The following is a 17,153-nucleotide window of genomic DNA, read 5'->3' as shown; positions in this document are numbered from 1 at the left end:
GATCTTTCCAGCCCGGTGGCCACAGACTGAGCGCCGTTGTGAGGCCGCTAAGCCAGCCGGAGCAAGGAGCGGGTGGGTGCCAAGCCGGGTGAGGGCGGGGGCGGCTGAATTAGCCAACACAAGCGCATCTCTTTCCCATCACCTTCCCAAGCTATGCCCGGGGGGAAACGCATGAAAGGCAAACACATGTGCAATTGTTGCGGGGAGGGGCATTTAGCAGGATTCTTTGCATGCAGAAGGTCATGGGATTGAGCTCCAGTTGAAGGGCTTCAGGTAGAGGTTTGGGGGAAAATACTCTTCTCTGCCATCTAGCAGGAAGTTATAATGTTCCAAGAACAACAAGCCAAACTCGTCACTCAGTTCAGGAGTGGTAAAGTAGGGTTGCCAACAGGCCTGGAGAAAAATGTCCTTTAACTGGTGAAATATGCAGGCTCTGTAGTGTACATGTTTCAGCAGCATAAGAAAACTATCCTGCGGGAGACATTGGAGAAGAGATTTAGCGTAGTTGGAATTGGGGCCCATTCCGCACCAGGATCAATGTGGCAAATTGATTACGGAAAGAAAAAACGGAATTTAAAATAGTGGAATTAGGCGTAATGCATACCTGCCTTTGTAGTGGAATCCAGTTGCGTTTCAGTCATTTCCCACAGGTTTCCAGTGGGAAGCGAATTTTTCCGTGCTTTGTCCCACCCCTGGCCATCAATCAAGCGAGCAGCCAATGGGCGGTTGTTACCATGCTCCGGAAAAGCCCCTTTCACTTTAAGAACAGGTTTAAAAAAAAAAGAAAAACACACGTTGCAACGAATATGCCTTCAATCCTTGCTTCCTTGCTTCCTACTAACATAGAGACCCATCTAGCTGGTAGCTGGCGTGTGAGCTGCTGTTTCATCGTCGCCACGCTCCCCCGAGTTAAAAAAAATCCCTCCCCGTCCACGAGCGCGATTTTGGGCCGAAAATAAAGGGAACTTGCAAACGGGGCTGTGTTGTGCTTGGTGACTTGAGGGGAGCTTTGAAGCAGCTCTGTGGAGGGACTGCAGCCGGAGAAGCCTCGCTGGGTGAATGAAGGCTCGCCGGCGCGTTGCTCTCCGCTCGCTCAGAGAAAAAAACAAGGCGATCGCTTCGCCGGAAGTTCAGAGGAGAGAGCCAGGGGGAGGGACTTTGCTGAAACCGCAACAATGGCAATGCACAGAACTTTTTCGAAACTGTTGCAGATTGTTTGCAAGATTGTAGCGCTTTCCAGAGGGTGAATCCACTTTTTGGGATTTCCCTGGAAGCGCTACAACGAAGCGCTTTTAGCGGGACTGTTTCAGGAGTGTGGCAGATTGTGTAGGACGTCGTGCATAACTGCATACTAGTAGCGATAACAATTTGCCACATTCCTACTACATTAAACTTGTGCGGAATGGACCTGGAATTTCCTGGCATTTTTCAAAGCGTTTGATTGGCTTAATTGGAGACTTTCTGCTGGGGAGAAGTGATTAACCTATTTACATAACAGGTTACCCAGCAAAGGTGCCAAAAAGATACCGTATGAACAATGCTATGGACACAAAACAAGCATGAACCATCCAAAGGTGTTTGGATAAAAAGCTTCTGAGTATGTGCCCAAGGAGAAACAATTCAAGATTGACATAAGAACTGAGCAAGGCATTTTTGTAGGATATGCCTTAGGATGTAAAGGATACAAGGTCCTTAATCTGAGAATTGAAACTCTGAAGATTTGTAGCGCAGTCTACCTTGGCAAGAAGGAAAAACCTTCTAATACAGAAAAGACAAACCTCAAAGAATCCACACTGATGAAAGAAAAGAGAGAACAGTGGCTAGAAGCGGTACAACTGAACACCTTGAACTTTGCAGATGAAGCACCAAGCAGAATCCCCAGAAGAGATGCGGAAACTGAGGTCAGAAAATCAACTAGAACAAATCAGGGATCACCACCGAGAAGACCTATTTAACTGAATCAGAAACTATGGCAGAGCCTTCCACATGGGAGGCCATAGAGAAGGTGGCCAATCAAGAGAAGTGGAGGAAGGGTGTCAAGGAGGAAATTGAAACTCTGATTGGGAATGAAATTTGGATGTTCACAGACCTGCCTGCAGGGGTAGTCAACCTGTGGTCCTCCAGATGTCCATGGACTACCATTCTCATGAGCCCCTGCCAGCATTTGCTAGCAGTGGCTCATGGAAATTGTAGCCCATGGACATCTGGAGGACCACAGGTTGACTACCCCTGCTCCCGGGAAGAGAACAGCAGGATGCAAATAGGTTTTCTAAGAAGAATCCCAGAAGACCTGAAGAACTAGAGCTCTGAGAGAATTGTAACTGGCCTAAGGTGAATCATCTGGCTGCATGTGGAGGAGGAGTGGGTAATCAGTTCTCCAGATTACAGGGTGTTGCTCTTTGCCACTACATCATGCTGGCTCTCATGCATGCAGAAGGTCCCGGGTTCAATTCCAGCTATCTCTCGTTTAGAAAGTCCTCCACATGGGAATTCTGGAGAGCTACAGTCAGAGTGGACAGTACTGGCATAGATAGATAAATAGCCATGTGACTGAGCATGAAGGCAGCTCCATGCGTGCAGGTGTTCCATAGAAACTGGATATGAAAGCTGGGGTCTACAATTCATAGCTGGGGTCTACAATCTGCAGTCCCGAGTGGTGGAGTCCATTCTGTCATGTCTGTAAACCAGTTCTGAGGTTTATTTTCTTATTTAGGGCATTATAATTCTGCTTGTCCTCCATGGAGCTCAGCACAGCATACATACTTCTCCACAGTTCCATTTTAACCTTCCTATAACCCTATGAACAAAGCTTTAGTCCAGTGGCTCCTTTAAGACTGAGAAAGTTTAGTTCTAAAGGTTTCATGTTGCCTCCCCTGGCCTTTCTAAAACATTTAGTGGTGTCATGAACCCCGATTCATGAACACTCCTCCAACCGCATTTTCCTGGACTCCTCCAGGCCGAGTGTCATAAATCCATAAATCCTTGTGTTGGTTCTTGTCCGCCTTTGCGTACCAAAGCTGCCCTCAGAGGGATATCCTTATCTATTCCGCTTTTAGTGACCTTGCTTGTCTCGCTGGAGTCTCAGCAGACTGTTTAGATCAAAGCTGGGCCATCTGGCCCAGCTGGGAATCTTTGCAACTTTTTGCAAATATACCTTTCCTGCCATTTCAAGTCCTCATCCCCCCTCCCATGTTTGGTCCTCCCTATAAGTACACCCCAGTGTTCATTGTATCTTTGTCTCTGCCAAGGCGATTGTTCATTGAGTCTTGGCCCACGTTGGCTGCTGTAGAAGTTCTGTTGAATAAAGTCTTTCTTTTGGATCTTTATTCTGCCTGGACCTTGGAAGTTCCTTTATCACAGACTCTACTCGCTAACCTCTGCCTCATTCTTGACAGGTGGTCGTCCGGAAAAAGTCTGGAGGAACATCACATCAGGGACCCCTAGGTTAGACAGATGGAATGACTGGCATGAAGTCGTAATCTTTTTTAGCCAGCAGAGATTTAACCTGCTTTCCACAATCATAAATTCTAACCACTGTGCCACTCAGATCCTTTTCACCTGGTGCTTTTGGGATGCAAAGCAGGTTTTCTACAGCACTTTCTCCAGGCCAATGGAAACATTTTGTTTCTAAGATCCATCGTGGGACCTCTTAACATGTTTTAATCCAGTCTGGAAACTCCCACTCAAAGATCTTTCTGTAGCTAGACCAAAAAGGTGTGGGGGGAGATAACCAAACCTCAGGAGGTACTAATTGGGGTGGTGATGGTGCAGACGCACCCACCTGCAAAGGATGAGAAGCTGAATGGAGTCTGGAAAATGTTCGGGCTGGCTGTTGATAGACAAGCCTTCCTGTTTAAGCTTGTTCCAGAAATCATGTTTCCATGTACTATGCAGAGGAGAAAATGAGCTAATGTAGAGACTAAGTCAGATTAGGTGGGGAATCAAGTGGAGAACAGTGGTTTGGAGCTGGGGTGGCTTTTAAGGTGTGTTTTCTGCCAGTAACTATGGCAACAGAGAGAGGTGAGCTTGAAAGCTGAGCTGGAAAAATCTCTGGGAATAATCTCTCCGTTCAACCGGAAGTTCTTGAAAGGGTATTGCTGAAACCTGCTGTTGACCTGAGTTCAGAAAGAAATCGTACAAAAGCTCCCACCATCTCAGCCTTCCTTCCTTCCCAGACCTGGGGATCGGGCACAGAACAAAGCACTGACTTCTGAGTCCCTTTGTGCATTTCATCAGCTATCTTAGTATCCTGAAGGAACTCAAGGTGGCCTACATGGAGCTTTCCTTTCAAGTTATGCAGTGGTGCAGTCTACTGTACTACCCTTGAGGGGAGGGGCTGTGGCTCAGCAGAAGAGCCTTCGCTTGGCATGCAGAAGGTCCCGGGTTCAATCCCCAGCATCTCCTGTTAAAAGGACCAGACATGAGGTGATGGGAAAGTCCTCTATCAAAGACCTTAGAGCAGGGATGGTCAAACTGTGGCTCTCCAGATGTCCATGGACTACAATTCCCATGAGCCCCTGACAGCACATGTCCTACCCTAGAGAGCTGTTGCCAGCCAGAGTAGACTACACTGACCTTGATGGACCAGTGATCTGATTTAGTATACGCAACCTTGGTGTAGTGGTTAAGAGCAGTAGCTTCTAATCTGTCAAGCCAGGTTTGATTCCCCACTTCTCCACATACAGCCAGCTGGGTGACCTTGGGCCCTGATAGTTCTGTTCTCAAATATCAGTCATATCAGGGCTCACTCAGCACTACCTCCTTCACAGGGTGTGTGTTGTGGGGAGAGGAAGGGAAGGTGAATGTAAGCTGCTTCGAGACTCCTGGTATAAAAACCAACTCTTCTTCTTCAGGCATGTACAAGTATTGGGGCTTTGAATATAGGGCTTCCCAAACCTTGCCTCAGTGGGTGATAGGAAAATACATATACAGAAAATTTCTTACTTGGTCAAGTGAGCATCTACCTTTACCTGCTATCTTTACTAGATGCAAGGTTCAAGATCAAAAGCTCAAGAGGTGAATTCAGGTATTTTTCAGGCATACAATTCTGTGGATCTATGACAGTGATCCCCAGTGTGGATGCTACAGCACACGCTGATGTGTTTCCTGCCACCCACTTGTTTCTTTCCCGCACTCATCGGGTTGTACTCGGAGTACCACTTCCAGTTCTGGAAGCCTCACTTCAAAAAGGATGTGGACAGAATGGAGCAAATGCAGAACGATGTTCAAGGGCCTGGAGGCAATGCCCGTTTTCAGTTTTTAAAAGAATGGGACCATAATGTTGTGAATTACACATCATATATTGGACCCTTTGTTTGGCACCAAATTGTGACTCCGTTTCTGCCACAGCACTGTTGGGTATTACTCCATTTCTGCCACAGCACTGTTGGGTATTACTCCATTTCTGCCACAGCACTGTTGGGTATTACTGGTTGTGTGGCTTGAACTGACATAGTGGCATGGGTAAAGTTCAGTGGAACAGGCCTGTTTTACCCAGTTGAACAAAAACAACCATGTGGAAGACCCGTCTAATACAGAAGGAACGTACCATTCATTAATTTGGAGACCTCTCTTCCTTGTTGATGTTTTGTGTGTGAATGGTTGTTTCCCAATTACACTGCCCACACATTCGTCTTAAGAGTCATCTCCTACACAAACTTCCTTATTAGGGACCCCCTTGGATTAGCTGACTAGGGCCCTTCAAATTCTAGGCAATTTCTGCACATGAACAAAATAGTGTTCCGCCAGCTGAACGGCAACGCCCTAAATTTTATTGTGCCTTCCAGCCCCCCCCTCACCTTTTTGCTGTCTTGCCTTTGTTTGCTGCCTTTTCATGCTTCTCACCCTCCATGTCTGTTGCTGGAAATAGCAGAAGACAGCAACGTGCCCTATATGTGTTGCGCTTCTGCCTGTCAATCAATCCACACAAGCAATCCCCTTTCTCCATGTTTTAAAGGTCCCACGATGCCCACTAATTTTTTTTAATTTCATACTTCATTGAAATGCCTATGCATTGAATCAGATGCATAGTGCTTTCTGAATGCCACCTCTCATGGGATCACGAGTCCTTTGATACTTTTAAAAATTAAGCTTGTTCCTGATTGGGGGAGGGGGGAGAAAACTTTGGAAAGGCACGCTGTGTGTTACAACTTTGGAAAAAAATTATTTTATTTCTGGCATTGCCTGCATGCTTGTTCACCTGCTTGTTGCTCCAGGAAGTTAGCAATTTAAAAAAAATTACTGTCCCCAGGAACAAGGAGGTGGGTGCAAGGGTGGAACGAGGCAGGCAACTTTAGCGTGTTTGAGCCTTCATACCTTCCTTCTGCTGGTTGCCTGCTAGTTGTTCTCCCTTAGCTAGTGCTAAATAGGTTGGTGAATCCACTTTATGCGATTCCTGAACTTGCACTTTAAAATGGAGGATGTAGCGAGCTGCCTAGATGCTGGATGTTGGTGACATGATATGGAGTGGCCGGAATATAGCGACATCTTCTGGCAAACATTACACTACATTGAACCAGTGTGGAAATGCCCCTATAATCCAAAGCTATGGGGTAAGATTTTCTTGTTACAATTGCAGTCTTGTTGGAGGAGTGATTTCTCTTTGCAATCAGCTCTTTTATCCATCCAGTACATTTTATCCCCGCAACAGCCTTATGAGGTAGATTAGGTTGAGAGACAGGCAGAATGGAGGCTTTGAACTCAAGTCTCCTGGAACCTAGACCTTTTCTGTCTCTTGAGAAAATTAATTCTCTTGAACATACATTGCAAGAGTGCCCAGTATGGGGTCCATCCGTGCCACGGTGTCCACCAAGCAGGGCTTCTAAGGGGCCACTGATGATCTGATTGGCTGTGCATATTAAAACAACTACAGTGCATAGGTAGCAGTTGCCATCCCAGCAGATCTTTACCGCGTGACTGAAGATAAATTGAGTGTAAGCAAGAAGATATTTTTGAACAATAAGTTCATTCGAAAAAGAGCTCCTGCCTGAAATGTTACTATGAGAGTTACGCATGACCTCACTCCCTGACATTTTGTGGTTAGTCTGTTCCCTGCAGCAGCCATTTTATGATTGCATCTACCATCCCCAACCCCTCCCTGTGTCTGAATTCCAAAGATGGCCACAGGTTGGGGATATTTAGAAGAACGAGGTGTAGGATTGGTTAGAAAAGTCATGTAATTGAAGCTTTTACTACCTTTAAAACAGCAGACAGTGGACTCCCTAAACTAAGCACTTGGGCTTTCTACTATGGACTGTGATCCATGCCTTTACCTTGTCTCTGCCTGTGATTGCTCTGTCAATTCTATTAGAAAATTCTATCAGGTTATTCATTGCAGTTTTGTTTTTAACTGCTCTTAGCTCAGCCCTTGGGAGGCAGTGGGATAGGCACAGAACTGTTAACAATTGACCTATGTAGAGATGGCAGCTTCTAGGTGGGACCTGCAGATCTGTAAAATTACAGCTCAGACTACAGAGATCAGTTCCCCTGGAGAAAATAAATGGCCTTGTACCTCACTGAGGTCCCTGTGCTCACCAGGCTCCATCCCCAGATCTCCAGGAGTTTCCCAACCTGGATCTAGCAACCTTATCTCCTCCCCCCACCCCCCAAATTCTCCACTGGTAGGCAGAGGGGACTTGGTAACTAGAGCAATGGGATTTTGAACTGATTTGCCACATAACTTGTAAAAGAATTGCCTTACTTCACAGACAGTAATTAGACTGGAGTGCCTATATACATCAGCAGCAGCTGTTACTACATCTCATTTTAGATCTCTTAGCAGCAAAGCAGAGAAGGCCGTCCCTGGTTAGAGTCTTTCTTTTCTCCTGTCAGGCCACAGCTGGCAAGAGGGCTGGTTTGCCTCTGCTTGTGACCCTGGTATTCCTTGCAGGTTTCCCTGAGATCGGGGCAAGATCACTCCAGCCTGGGACTATCCATGTCAGGGCAGTCAGAGTCCACGTGAGTGGTAAAATTCCAGCTGGCCAGCAGGTAACATGAGACTAATCCTACCGCCCACATCCTATCCATCAAATTCCAAACCTTTCCTCTTTGCTGATGCAACAGACCACTCAGCTCTTCTATGCTCTCACTGCTATTGAAACCCCACTACACCAAAAACAGAGTACGCTCCTGTTTCTCTTTTCAGATGACCCCCCCCAACTCTTCCACTTCCATTTGAGTTAATGCAGCAGGGATGCTAGGAGCACTGATTCCCAGAATGGAGAAGGTTCTGGAACAGCAGCTTTTGCAACTGGAGGACCTTCGTTTTGATTTTTAGAATCTCAAGACCTCAGATGCCTCCTCTCCTCCTCCTGCTTCAGTGGCACCTGTTGTGTGCCAGATGGATGCTTTCCGAATGGTGCCCACAGAGGCCTTGTGTGTCTTTCAAACAATACAGTGGGAGCTGCATCAGCTACACTTTAAAAGCAAGCTTCAGTAAAGCTGAATAAATTGAAATTCAAGGTAAAGCATCTGTATTGGCTATACATCATCTATGTCAGGTCCGAGAGAGGGCCACAACTCCAAAGGCCCTGCTCCGTCTCAGCATCAGATACAGAAACTTCCTTATTGGTCAATAGCTTCTATGAGGCCAGCCAATCAGGGGTGGGGGAAGTGGCCTGGGAGCTCAGCGGCTCAAAAAAATTAAAAAGTTCTTCTGTATGGAAAGTCACTTACGCCTGCAGTGTAGTGCAATGAGAATTAAGCCCTGGAACACTTTATTCCTTCTGCTGCATCCTTCTTGTGTATTTCTGCTTTAGTGACTGTTATTTAGGCCTCATCCTCAATGGTGTAGATCACCAAGTCTTTAGAGAGGTCATCCTCTGCCGTATCACTATCCTGATCATCATCAGGTGGCCAGCCAGAGACCAGGGCCTCTTTTTGTTTGCGGAGTTTGTACAGGAGAGTCACCAAGTTCAGCTCCATCTGCCCCAGGGACTTCAGGGTGGATCTGACGGAGCAGCCATTCCTGGGAAGACTAGACATTTGGGCTGGGGACGTCTTGCAGTCCATGTCCTATGCAGAAGAAAGCAACACAGAAGAGTTGTTTGGGCAAGCCACAATACTCTTGACCACTGAGGTCTCCAGAGGTCTCCAGACTGTTCCCATGCATGCAAGCATGCTCTGAATTGCAATAGACCTGGTTCAATGAATTTCACCGTCTACTTGCATCTGGCTTTCACTTCTGGGGAATTGAAAGGTCAGGTGAAGAGTTCCCTCAATCCCCTTAATAATCTATATATTCTGCATAAGGATACCTGTCCCCAGGTGGGATCTGGGGATCCCCTGTGATTAACAGATCATCTCCAGGTGGCAGAGATGAATTTCCTTAGAAAAAAATAACTGCTTTGGAGGTTAACTCCATACCATTATACTCCACTTAGGTCCCTCCCTGCCCACTGCTGGCTTCACCTCCAAAGTCTTCAGGTATTTCCCAACCCTGAGCTGATAATCCTACTCCTGCTTCAACCCTTAAGTGATGTCTGTACAATTTATCTCAGCAATCACTGCACCCTCCTGTCACCAGCTAACATAGTTGGCAGTTTCCTTGCCTAATCCAGGCTTCCTGCTTTCATAACCGTTTGGATCGCTGTTGCGACAAACAGCTACTTTTGATCCTAGAAACAACAAGGTTGGTGGCAGCTTTATAGAATCTTTTCCCATCCGTGTCAGCTGCTGCATGCCCTAAGATAGAGTTGTCAGCCTCCTGGAGATCTCCCCAAATTACAACTCATCTCCAGGCCACAGAGACAAAATGGCTGCTTTGGAGGGTGGACTCTATGACCTTGTGCCTCTGTGGTTTTATACACAGCTGAAGTCCCTCCCCTCCCTAAATCCCATCCTCCTCTGGTGCCACCCCTAAATCTCCAGGAATTTTCCCAACCCTACCTAATACTGTAGGCCTTGGGGGTGCCAGTTTCCAGGTGGGGCCTGTAATCTCCCGCAATTAGAAACTGATCTCCGGGTGACAGAGATCAGTCCCCTGGAGCAGATGGCAACTCTGAAGGACAGATTCCATGGATATACTTGCTGAGATCCTTCCCTCAAATCCTGCCATTCTTAGGGCCATCAAGAAACCCCAGGGTTTTGCCGACTGAGTGAAAGTTAAGTAATTTTTATATGCGTTTACATTTTAAAAAAATGATCTGTGATATGGCTATATATGGTCAAGGAGACCTGTTTCCCCCTCCTAAAATGGCCAAAGATGGGCCTAGAGCAGGGGTAGTCAAACTGCGGCCCTCCAGATGTCTATGGACTACAATTCCCATGAGCCCCTGCCAGCACTCATGGGAATTGTAGTCCATGGACATCTGGAGGGCCACAGTTTTGACTACCCCTGGCCTAGAGGGAGTGGGAAAGGGAGAGGCCTCAGTCATAAAAATCCTTGCTGGCCAAGGCTCATCATGGTCTTGTTTTAACTAAATTAGTGGGGTGGCAAGGGGTGATGGAGCGGAGGATGCCTGCCCCAGCCCTGCTCCCAGCCTAGGAGAGTAGGTTGTTTCTGGTGCTGTGAGGTGGGGGCAGTTGATGGAACATGATGTCATATTTGGTGGGAGTGTCTGAGTGATGTCACTTCCAGTGACATGTGACTTCTGGGGGCAGGGAGGTGGGGTCTGCTGACATCACTTCCGGGGTTTCTCTAAGCTTGAAGAATGTTCCGAAGTAATGGTAACGAGAAAGACCTGGTGTAGACACAGGATTTCATTCCTGGGACAAGGAATCTCCCTACTTCAGACAGCATAGCCGCTGTTCCAGAAGACGCACCAGACGTCCAGCACTGCGCCAACCAACACACCTTTCTCTTGGGCACTCACCTCTGCTCCCTGCCATGTGGTACATGGCTCCATGGGGAAGTCATCAAAGAGCCAGGCCAGGCCATAAAACCCCATGACGCTCAATAGCCACAACACAATCCTCTGCTCCAGCCCTGCAGGCACATATCGCAGACTTTGGTCACTCTTGGCCTCTGAGGCCTGGTCCTGCTTATACAAGATGGGGGCGGCCCAGCCCGCTGTGCAGCAGAGGGAGAGCACGAAGAGCCTGCTGCTCAGGATCATGGCCTGCTTGTTTTAGATTGCAGGAGGCCTTGCTATGGCAGTGGCCGGACGTGACATCACAAACCCCAGGTAGGCGAAGCAGCTGGGGGTCATGACCTCCTAGGTTTCCACAGACTGAGTGTTGGTCTGCAAAGGAAGCTCAGCCCCAAAGGCAAGCAGGATAATGGAGCTTCACAAAAGTGGCCTGCTCTCTAAAGGCCCCCTGCATGTTCTCTAGAGGCTGAATCCTGATTTTAACATTCTGGAGTCAAATCGCTGCTGAAATCATAGAATCAGAGTTGGAAGGGATTTACAGGGTCATCTAGTCCAACCCTCTGCACAGTGCAGGAACTCACAACTACCTGCCTACCCACAGTGACCCACATTTCATACCCAAGTGATCCCTCCACCCAAAATCTCCAGAATCCAGCCTGGCCTGGAGAGAATTTATCTACCATCCCACAGTGACGACCAGCAATTCCCTGGGTGTGCAAGGAAGGGCCACAAGAGACAAACAGTGGCACATCCCTTCCTGCCCACCCATTCACAATCTGCCGCCATCTACTCAGGCTGGCAGTGCCTCTCCAGGATCTCTGATACTTGCAAAGAATGGGTGGTATAAAAATCCAGATAAATAAATAAAAACCAACTATTACATCATCCTTAAAAATGGAGATGTTGGGGGATTGAACCTGAGACTTTCTGCATGCCAAGCAGATACTCTGCCACGGAGCTATTTATTTATTTCTTATATTTATATACCGCCCTCCCTGAAGGCTCAGGGCGGTTCACATAAAACAGAAACAATACAGATAACTTAGATTAACAATAACAAACCCTGCCCTCGGCAGCTTCACCTCCAGGAATATCCCAACCCAGAGCTGGCAGCCCTAGTGAAAGCCCAAGGCCATTCGAATGCCATCCTCTATCAGCTATTTCTCTAATGACCCAACTGTGGTTCTCCAGATGTCTATGGACTACAATTCCCATGAGCCCTTGCCAGCACCATGCTGGCAGGGCTCATGGGAATTGTAGTCTATGGACATCTGGAGAACCACCGTTTGACTACCCCTGCATGTACAGTAGAGCCAGAATGGGATGGTAGTTAGAGTGACAGGCCAAGAGCTGGAAGATCCTGTTTCAAATCCATACTCTGCTATAGAAATTTGGTGGGTGACCTTGGGGTGGGTGACCCTACCTCATAGGGTTGTTGTGAGGGTAAAATGGAAGAGAGGAGAGCAAAGTAAGCCAACTCTGTATCCCTACTGGAGAGAAAAGCGGCATGTAAACAAAGTATGTACATAATTAACCATATCTTCTAGGTTGCCAACCTCCAGATGTGGTCCCTCTAGAATTACAGCTGATCTCCAGACTGGAAGGAAGTTCTCTTGGAGGAAAGAGCCGCTTCAGAGGGTTGACAGGTCTCTATGGTCTCACATTCCTGCTGATTCCCTCTCCTTCCTCACCAAATTTCCAAGCTGGAGTTGGCAGCCCTACTTCCTTCTCTAGGTCCTTCATGCCATCCCCTCATCCCACTCTTCCCCCTCCCCCTGCTCTGGACTATTTTGCCTCGCCTTTCCCTTGTTTTGCCGTGCTTCACCATGCATCCTCCAGCTTGGCTCCCCAAGCCCCATAAATGTTCCACTGCGTCCTCTGCCATAGTTTATTCTTTCCGAGGCCCTCCTGTGACAGGCCTCAAGCTCAGTCCTCCACAATATTGTACACAGCCAGGTTAAAGGCCTTTCCACTTTCTCTGGCCTGCCGGCAGTCTGATGTCTTGCAACCTCGGTGGCGTACAGCGAGGCTGGCCTTGTGGCTGCGCATTAACGTAATGAGCTTCACCAGCTCCTGCTCCATCTCTGTGAAGGCCTGAAGAAGGCGGCTTTCCAACTCCTCTGAACTTGAGAGGGCCGCTTCCTGCTGAGGAGAGGGAAAGGAAGGAGCTTTTCAGCTACATTGTCTCATGGTCAAAGTATTATAAAGTTAAGGCTGATGGTTTCCAGGTAGGGTCTGGAGATCTCCCTAAAATGAGAATTGATCTCCAGACTAGAAAGATCAGAGCCCCTGGAAAACATGGCAGCTTCAGAGGGCAAACTCTATGGTATACCATGGAGTCTAGGGGAAATCCCTGTTCCTTCCACAGGCACTGCTCCCATATCTCCAGGAATTTTCCTGGCTAGAGTTGGCAGCTCTCTATAAAGTGCAAGTCTGGGTCTTTGACCCAGGAGCTATTTAGAGCAGTCATGAAGACCACAGACATGTTGGCAACAGGGAAGAGTCAGCTTATGATGGCCAAATGTTATGAGGCTGTCCATGCAGAGCAAATAGAATTTGGAAGACTCAATTTTTTTTTCTAGAGCCAGAGGTGCGGAAGCTTGCCTTTGCCACTGGAGGAGAGGGAGCTGGTGTGGCCCACCATAAGGGAATGTGAGCTTGAAGGAGGGCAAACGGAAGCCTTTAAGTGAAAATAGGAAAAACAACATTTGGTGTTCCTTGCCTCTCTAGTTAAACAGTTTACCTAGTGCATTCCATTTGCTCTCAGCCTTTTAAGGTACTTACATATTCCGTTTAGTGTTAGATAAACTTTTCGGGAAATTCCGCACATTGTTAAAAATAGCGTTATGCCAGCTGAATGGCGTAGCGCTAAACATCACACCTCCTGGCCATTCATGCTGTCTCGTTTTCATCTACTGCATTTTCGCACTTCTTACACTCCACAAGTGCTGCTGGAAATGGTGGAAGAGAGCAATGCGCTTTACATGCAACTCTCTTCCACCTGTCAATCAAGCCAGGCAACGAATCCCCTTTCTCAGTGTTTTAAAGGGCCCACCATGCCTGCTAATCTTTTTTTAAATTCAATACTTTCTCGCTTAAACGCCAATGCATCTAATCATAGAAAATAGATGCATAGTGCTTTTTGAATGCCACACCTTATAGAATCACGAGTCTTGATTCTTAAAAAATATAATCTCGTTCCTGAATTGGGGGGGGGGCACTTTAGAGAGGCATTCTTTGTGTGACAACTTTTGGAAAAATTACTTTTGGCTTTGCCTGCATGCTTGTACACCTATTCGTTGCTGCAGGCAGTTTGCTTTAAAAAAATCCTGTCCCCAGGAGAAAGGAGAGGGAGGCGGGTGTGAAGATGGGACATTTGAGGCAGAGAAATTGGAGGACGTCTTCAGCACAAACGATGCTGTCTTATACTGAATCAGGGGCCATTGGCCCTTCAAGATCAGTGCTACCTGCTCAGACTGGAGTCTCAGGCTGAGGTCTTTCACTTTCATTCCTGGTCCTTTTAAATGGAAATGCCAAGAATTGAACTCAGGATGCTCTGCATGCCACTGAGCCATGGCAGATCCCAGCACGTCCACTGACAGAAGGATAATATCAGGGCTCTCAGGGGAAGGCGCTGCTGCTTACATACAAAATGTCATACACTGTACAATCCCTTCTTATCCAGGAGTAGGGTTGCCATCTCTGGGCTGGAAAATTCCTGGAGATTTGGAAGTGGAGCTTGGGAAGGGCTGAGTTTGGGGGAGGGGAGAGACCTCAGAGGAGAATAATGCCATAGAGTCCACCTTTCCATTTCCTTCAGGGGAAACTGACCTCTATAGTGTGGAGATGACTTGTATTTCCTTGAGATCTGCAGTCTCCACCTGCAGGTTGGCAACCCTACCCAGGAGATTAGTGAACCCAGGGCTGCCCCCAAATCCACCTGGCTCCACACCCACCACTGGTGCTCAGCCTCTGCCAGAAAGAAACAGTTTTTTAAAAAAAAACCCTGCATCTGAATCAAGCAAAACAAGATTATCCACCTTTCTTTCTGCCTTTTCCTCACAGGGCATTCCAGAGCAATATTTTGTCCCAATTGCCAGCAGCACCAAAACCACAGTAGAGATAAACACCCAGATCTCCCATGGGGCAGATTCCTGCCGTTCATCCACTGGAGCTTTGGCTCCAGCAAAACATCCTTGGCAGAAGCAGAAAACCCACATCAGAGTGAGCATGGCTAATGTCAGCGAGTGGTGGTCTTGTGGGCAAAACAGACGATGGTGCACATCTGTGACATCACAGATGAACCAGATCCATTGGCCACTGGCTTGTGGGGCTCTGGTGACACAGGCAGCAAATTTTATTTGCTCACTAGATCACTGGTATCCTGGATAGCCCTGCCTTATTCCAGTATAAAGATGCCAGCTTCCAGGTGGGACCTGTGGATCTCCTGGCACGACAGCTCATCTCCAGACTACAAAGAACAATTCCCCTGGAGAAAATGGATGCTCTGGAGGGGGGACTCTAGGGCATTGTACCTCGCTGAGGTCCCTCTCCTCCCCAGGCTCCATCCTCAAATCTTTAGGAGTTTCCCAACCTGGATCTGAGAATCCTAACCCCCCTTCCATCCCCTATCAGTGGCCAGGAGAAGACTACCACTATTCCAGCTGGAATCAAAGAACTCCTCAGCTAAGAACAGTCCTGTCTTGTCTCTTGAAAAAAAAGGAAGCTGCCAAAACGGACCTTGTGGTTTAGACCTTATTCAGCTTCAGCCCTGTAAGTCCTTGGAGGTTTCTACCAGGGTGGCTTCACCGCTTGTGATAGTGGCTGGGCATCCTCTCTCAAAGCTAGTGATACAAAAGACTCAAGTAACCTGAGTTTCTCTCACATTGGGGTGCATGTCTGAATGCTCTCTCTTGAAGTGGTGGGGAAAAATCCCTGCAACAAGGGAAAGCGAAATTAGGCTGGTTTCTTCTCCTCAGCATGCCAGGGGTATGTTCGTTTGGAGCAGGTTGCTTTTAATTGGGAAGAACTCAAACCAAACACTAGAATCAGGAAAACTGGTCCTTGTAGGGAAGAGGCAAACCAGGGCTGACTACTGGAACCATTCAAATATGCTGTGATAATGCAAGAAAGCTTTGATGCTTTCTTCCAGCTCTGGACTGGTTCAGTTCTTCATTCCCGAGACTGAGAATCCTGTGCATGCTTTCTTTGGAATGTCTCATTAAAATCAGTGGGAATTATACACTTCTGTTAGCTGTCCCACCACATAGGGTGGCCTGTCTGACATTGAGCACACAGTCCAGGTCTTTTCTATCATAGCTCTGGCTCTGTAGAATAATAATTTAAGTGTATAACCCGTCTTTCCCCAGACCTCAGGTATATTTATTTATTTATTACAGGGGTGGGCAAACCGTGCCCTCCAGATTTATTATATTTATATATACTGTCCTCCTCGAAACATATGCTGGCAGGGGCTCATGGGAATTGTAGTCCATGGACATTAGGAGGGCCACAGTTTGCCCACCCCTAATTTCTTATATTTATATACTGCCCTCCTCGTTTTCAACATGGGCCATAGAAAAGTGGAGGGTAGGCGGAAGGGCTCCTGCAGAGCAGGGTGAGCCAGCCAGCCAGAAGGGCCACCTGGGCTGGCGCAGTGGAGTGGACATGGATGGCCTCACCTGGTCTCCCAGCGGCCAGGACTTGGAGTCAGTCAATACAATCCACAGGGTGAGACATTCAGGAAACAATGATAATAGAATGTGGGTTGCAGAACTAAGCAGAAGTCAAAACACAGAACTGAAGCAAAGATGAAATGACACAAAATAATGTGGGATCATTGGCAGGGTGTAAACAATAGTATGGACTCCAGTCCCTAATCATTTGTCCTGGTAATGTTGTGAATCATTTCATGCAGTGCTACCTTAGTGCCTTGGCAGAAAAGCTCTCTTGCAAATTATTTTTCCACATTGCAAACTTTGCCACCTTGCAAATGTGCCTCTTAGCTTTTTCCTCTGGCCAGCCCCTGGGGCTCCTGGAAGCCAGCAAGGAGCAGTGGGGAGTGGAGCATGAAGGAGGAGAAATGCTCAGCTTAGAAGATGGTGTCAGTTCTCGGCTGCTCCCTGCTGGTTTTTGAGCAGAAGCCTAGACAGGACCTTTTTGGCATCAGCCTACCTCAAGTGGGAGCCATTCCGCACCACCGCCCATGTAGCCAAATGTAAGCGCTATCGTAAAGCGCTACAATTAATAGTGGCAGGTCTTGATAACGACACAGCCGTCCCTACCAGGAAAAAAGGCTTTCCCACTAGCTCTGTTTTCATTCCCCACAGGTTTCCGGTCTTGCCG

At 47.5% G+C, this 17,153-nt stretch overlaps 1 protein-coding gene and 1 long non-coding RNA gene across 2 annotated transcripts; both read right to left on the bottom strand.

Annotated features, from left to right (window-relative positions):
* Window positions 1–8,681: 8,681 nt before the first annotated feature.
* On the bottom strand, window positions 8,682–11,083 carry LOC143832981 (uncharacterized). Its single transcript, XM_077328255.1, has 2 exons — window positions 10,812–11,083; window positions 8,682–9,012 (listed from the first exon to the last, which is right to left on the bottom strand). Exons 1-2 carry the CDS (start codon window positions 11,052–11,054, stop codon window positions 8,767–8,769), a joined length of 489 nt encoding a protein of 162 aa, XP_077184370.1. The 5' UTR covers window positions 11,055–11,083; the 3' UTR covers window positions 8,682–8,766.
* A 1,599-nt stretch (window positions 11,084–12,682) lies between these two features.
* Window positions 12,683–15,078, bottom strand: LOC143833032 (uncharacterized). The gene is made up of 2 exons (XR_013229508.1): window positions 14,849–15,078; window positions 12,683–12,953 (listed from the first exon to the last, which is right to left on the bottom strand). It is a non-coding gene; the product is annotated as an uncharacterized LOC143833032 (long non-coding RNA).
* Between the last annotated feature and the right edge of the window lie 2,075 nt (window positions 15,079–17,153).

This window comes from Paroedura picta, chromosome 1, assembly GCF_049243985.1.
Source record: "Paroedura picta isolate Pp20150507F chromosome 1, Ppicta_v3.0, whole genome shotgun sequence".
NCBI classification, from domain to species: Eukaryota; Metazoa; Chordata; class Lepidosauria; order Squamata; family Gekkonidae; genus Paroedura; species Paroedura picta.
This window is presented reverse-complemented; position numbering and strand designations above follow the sequence as displayed.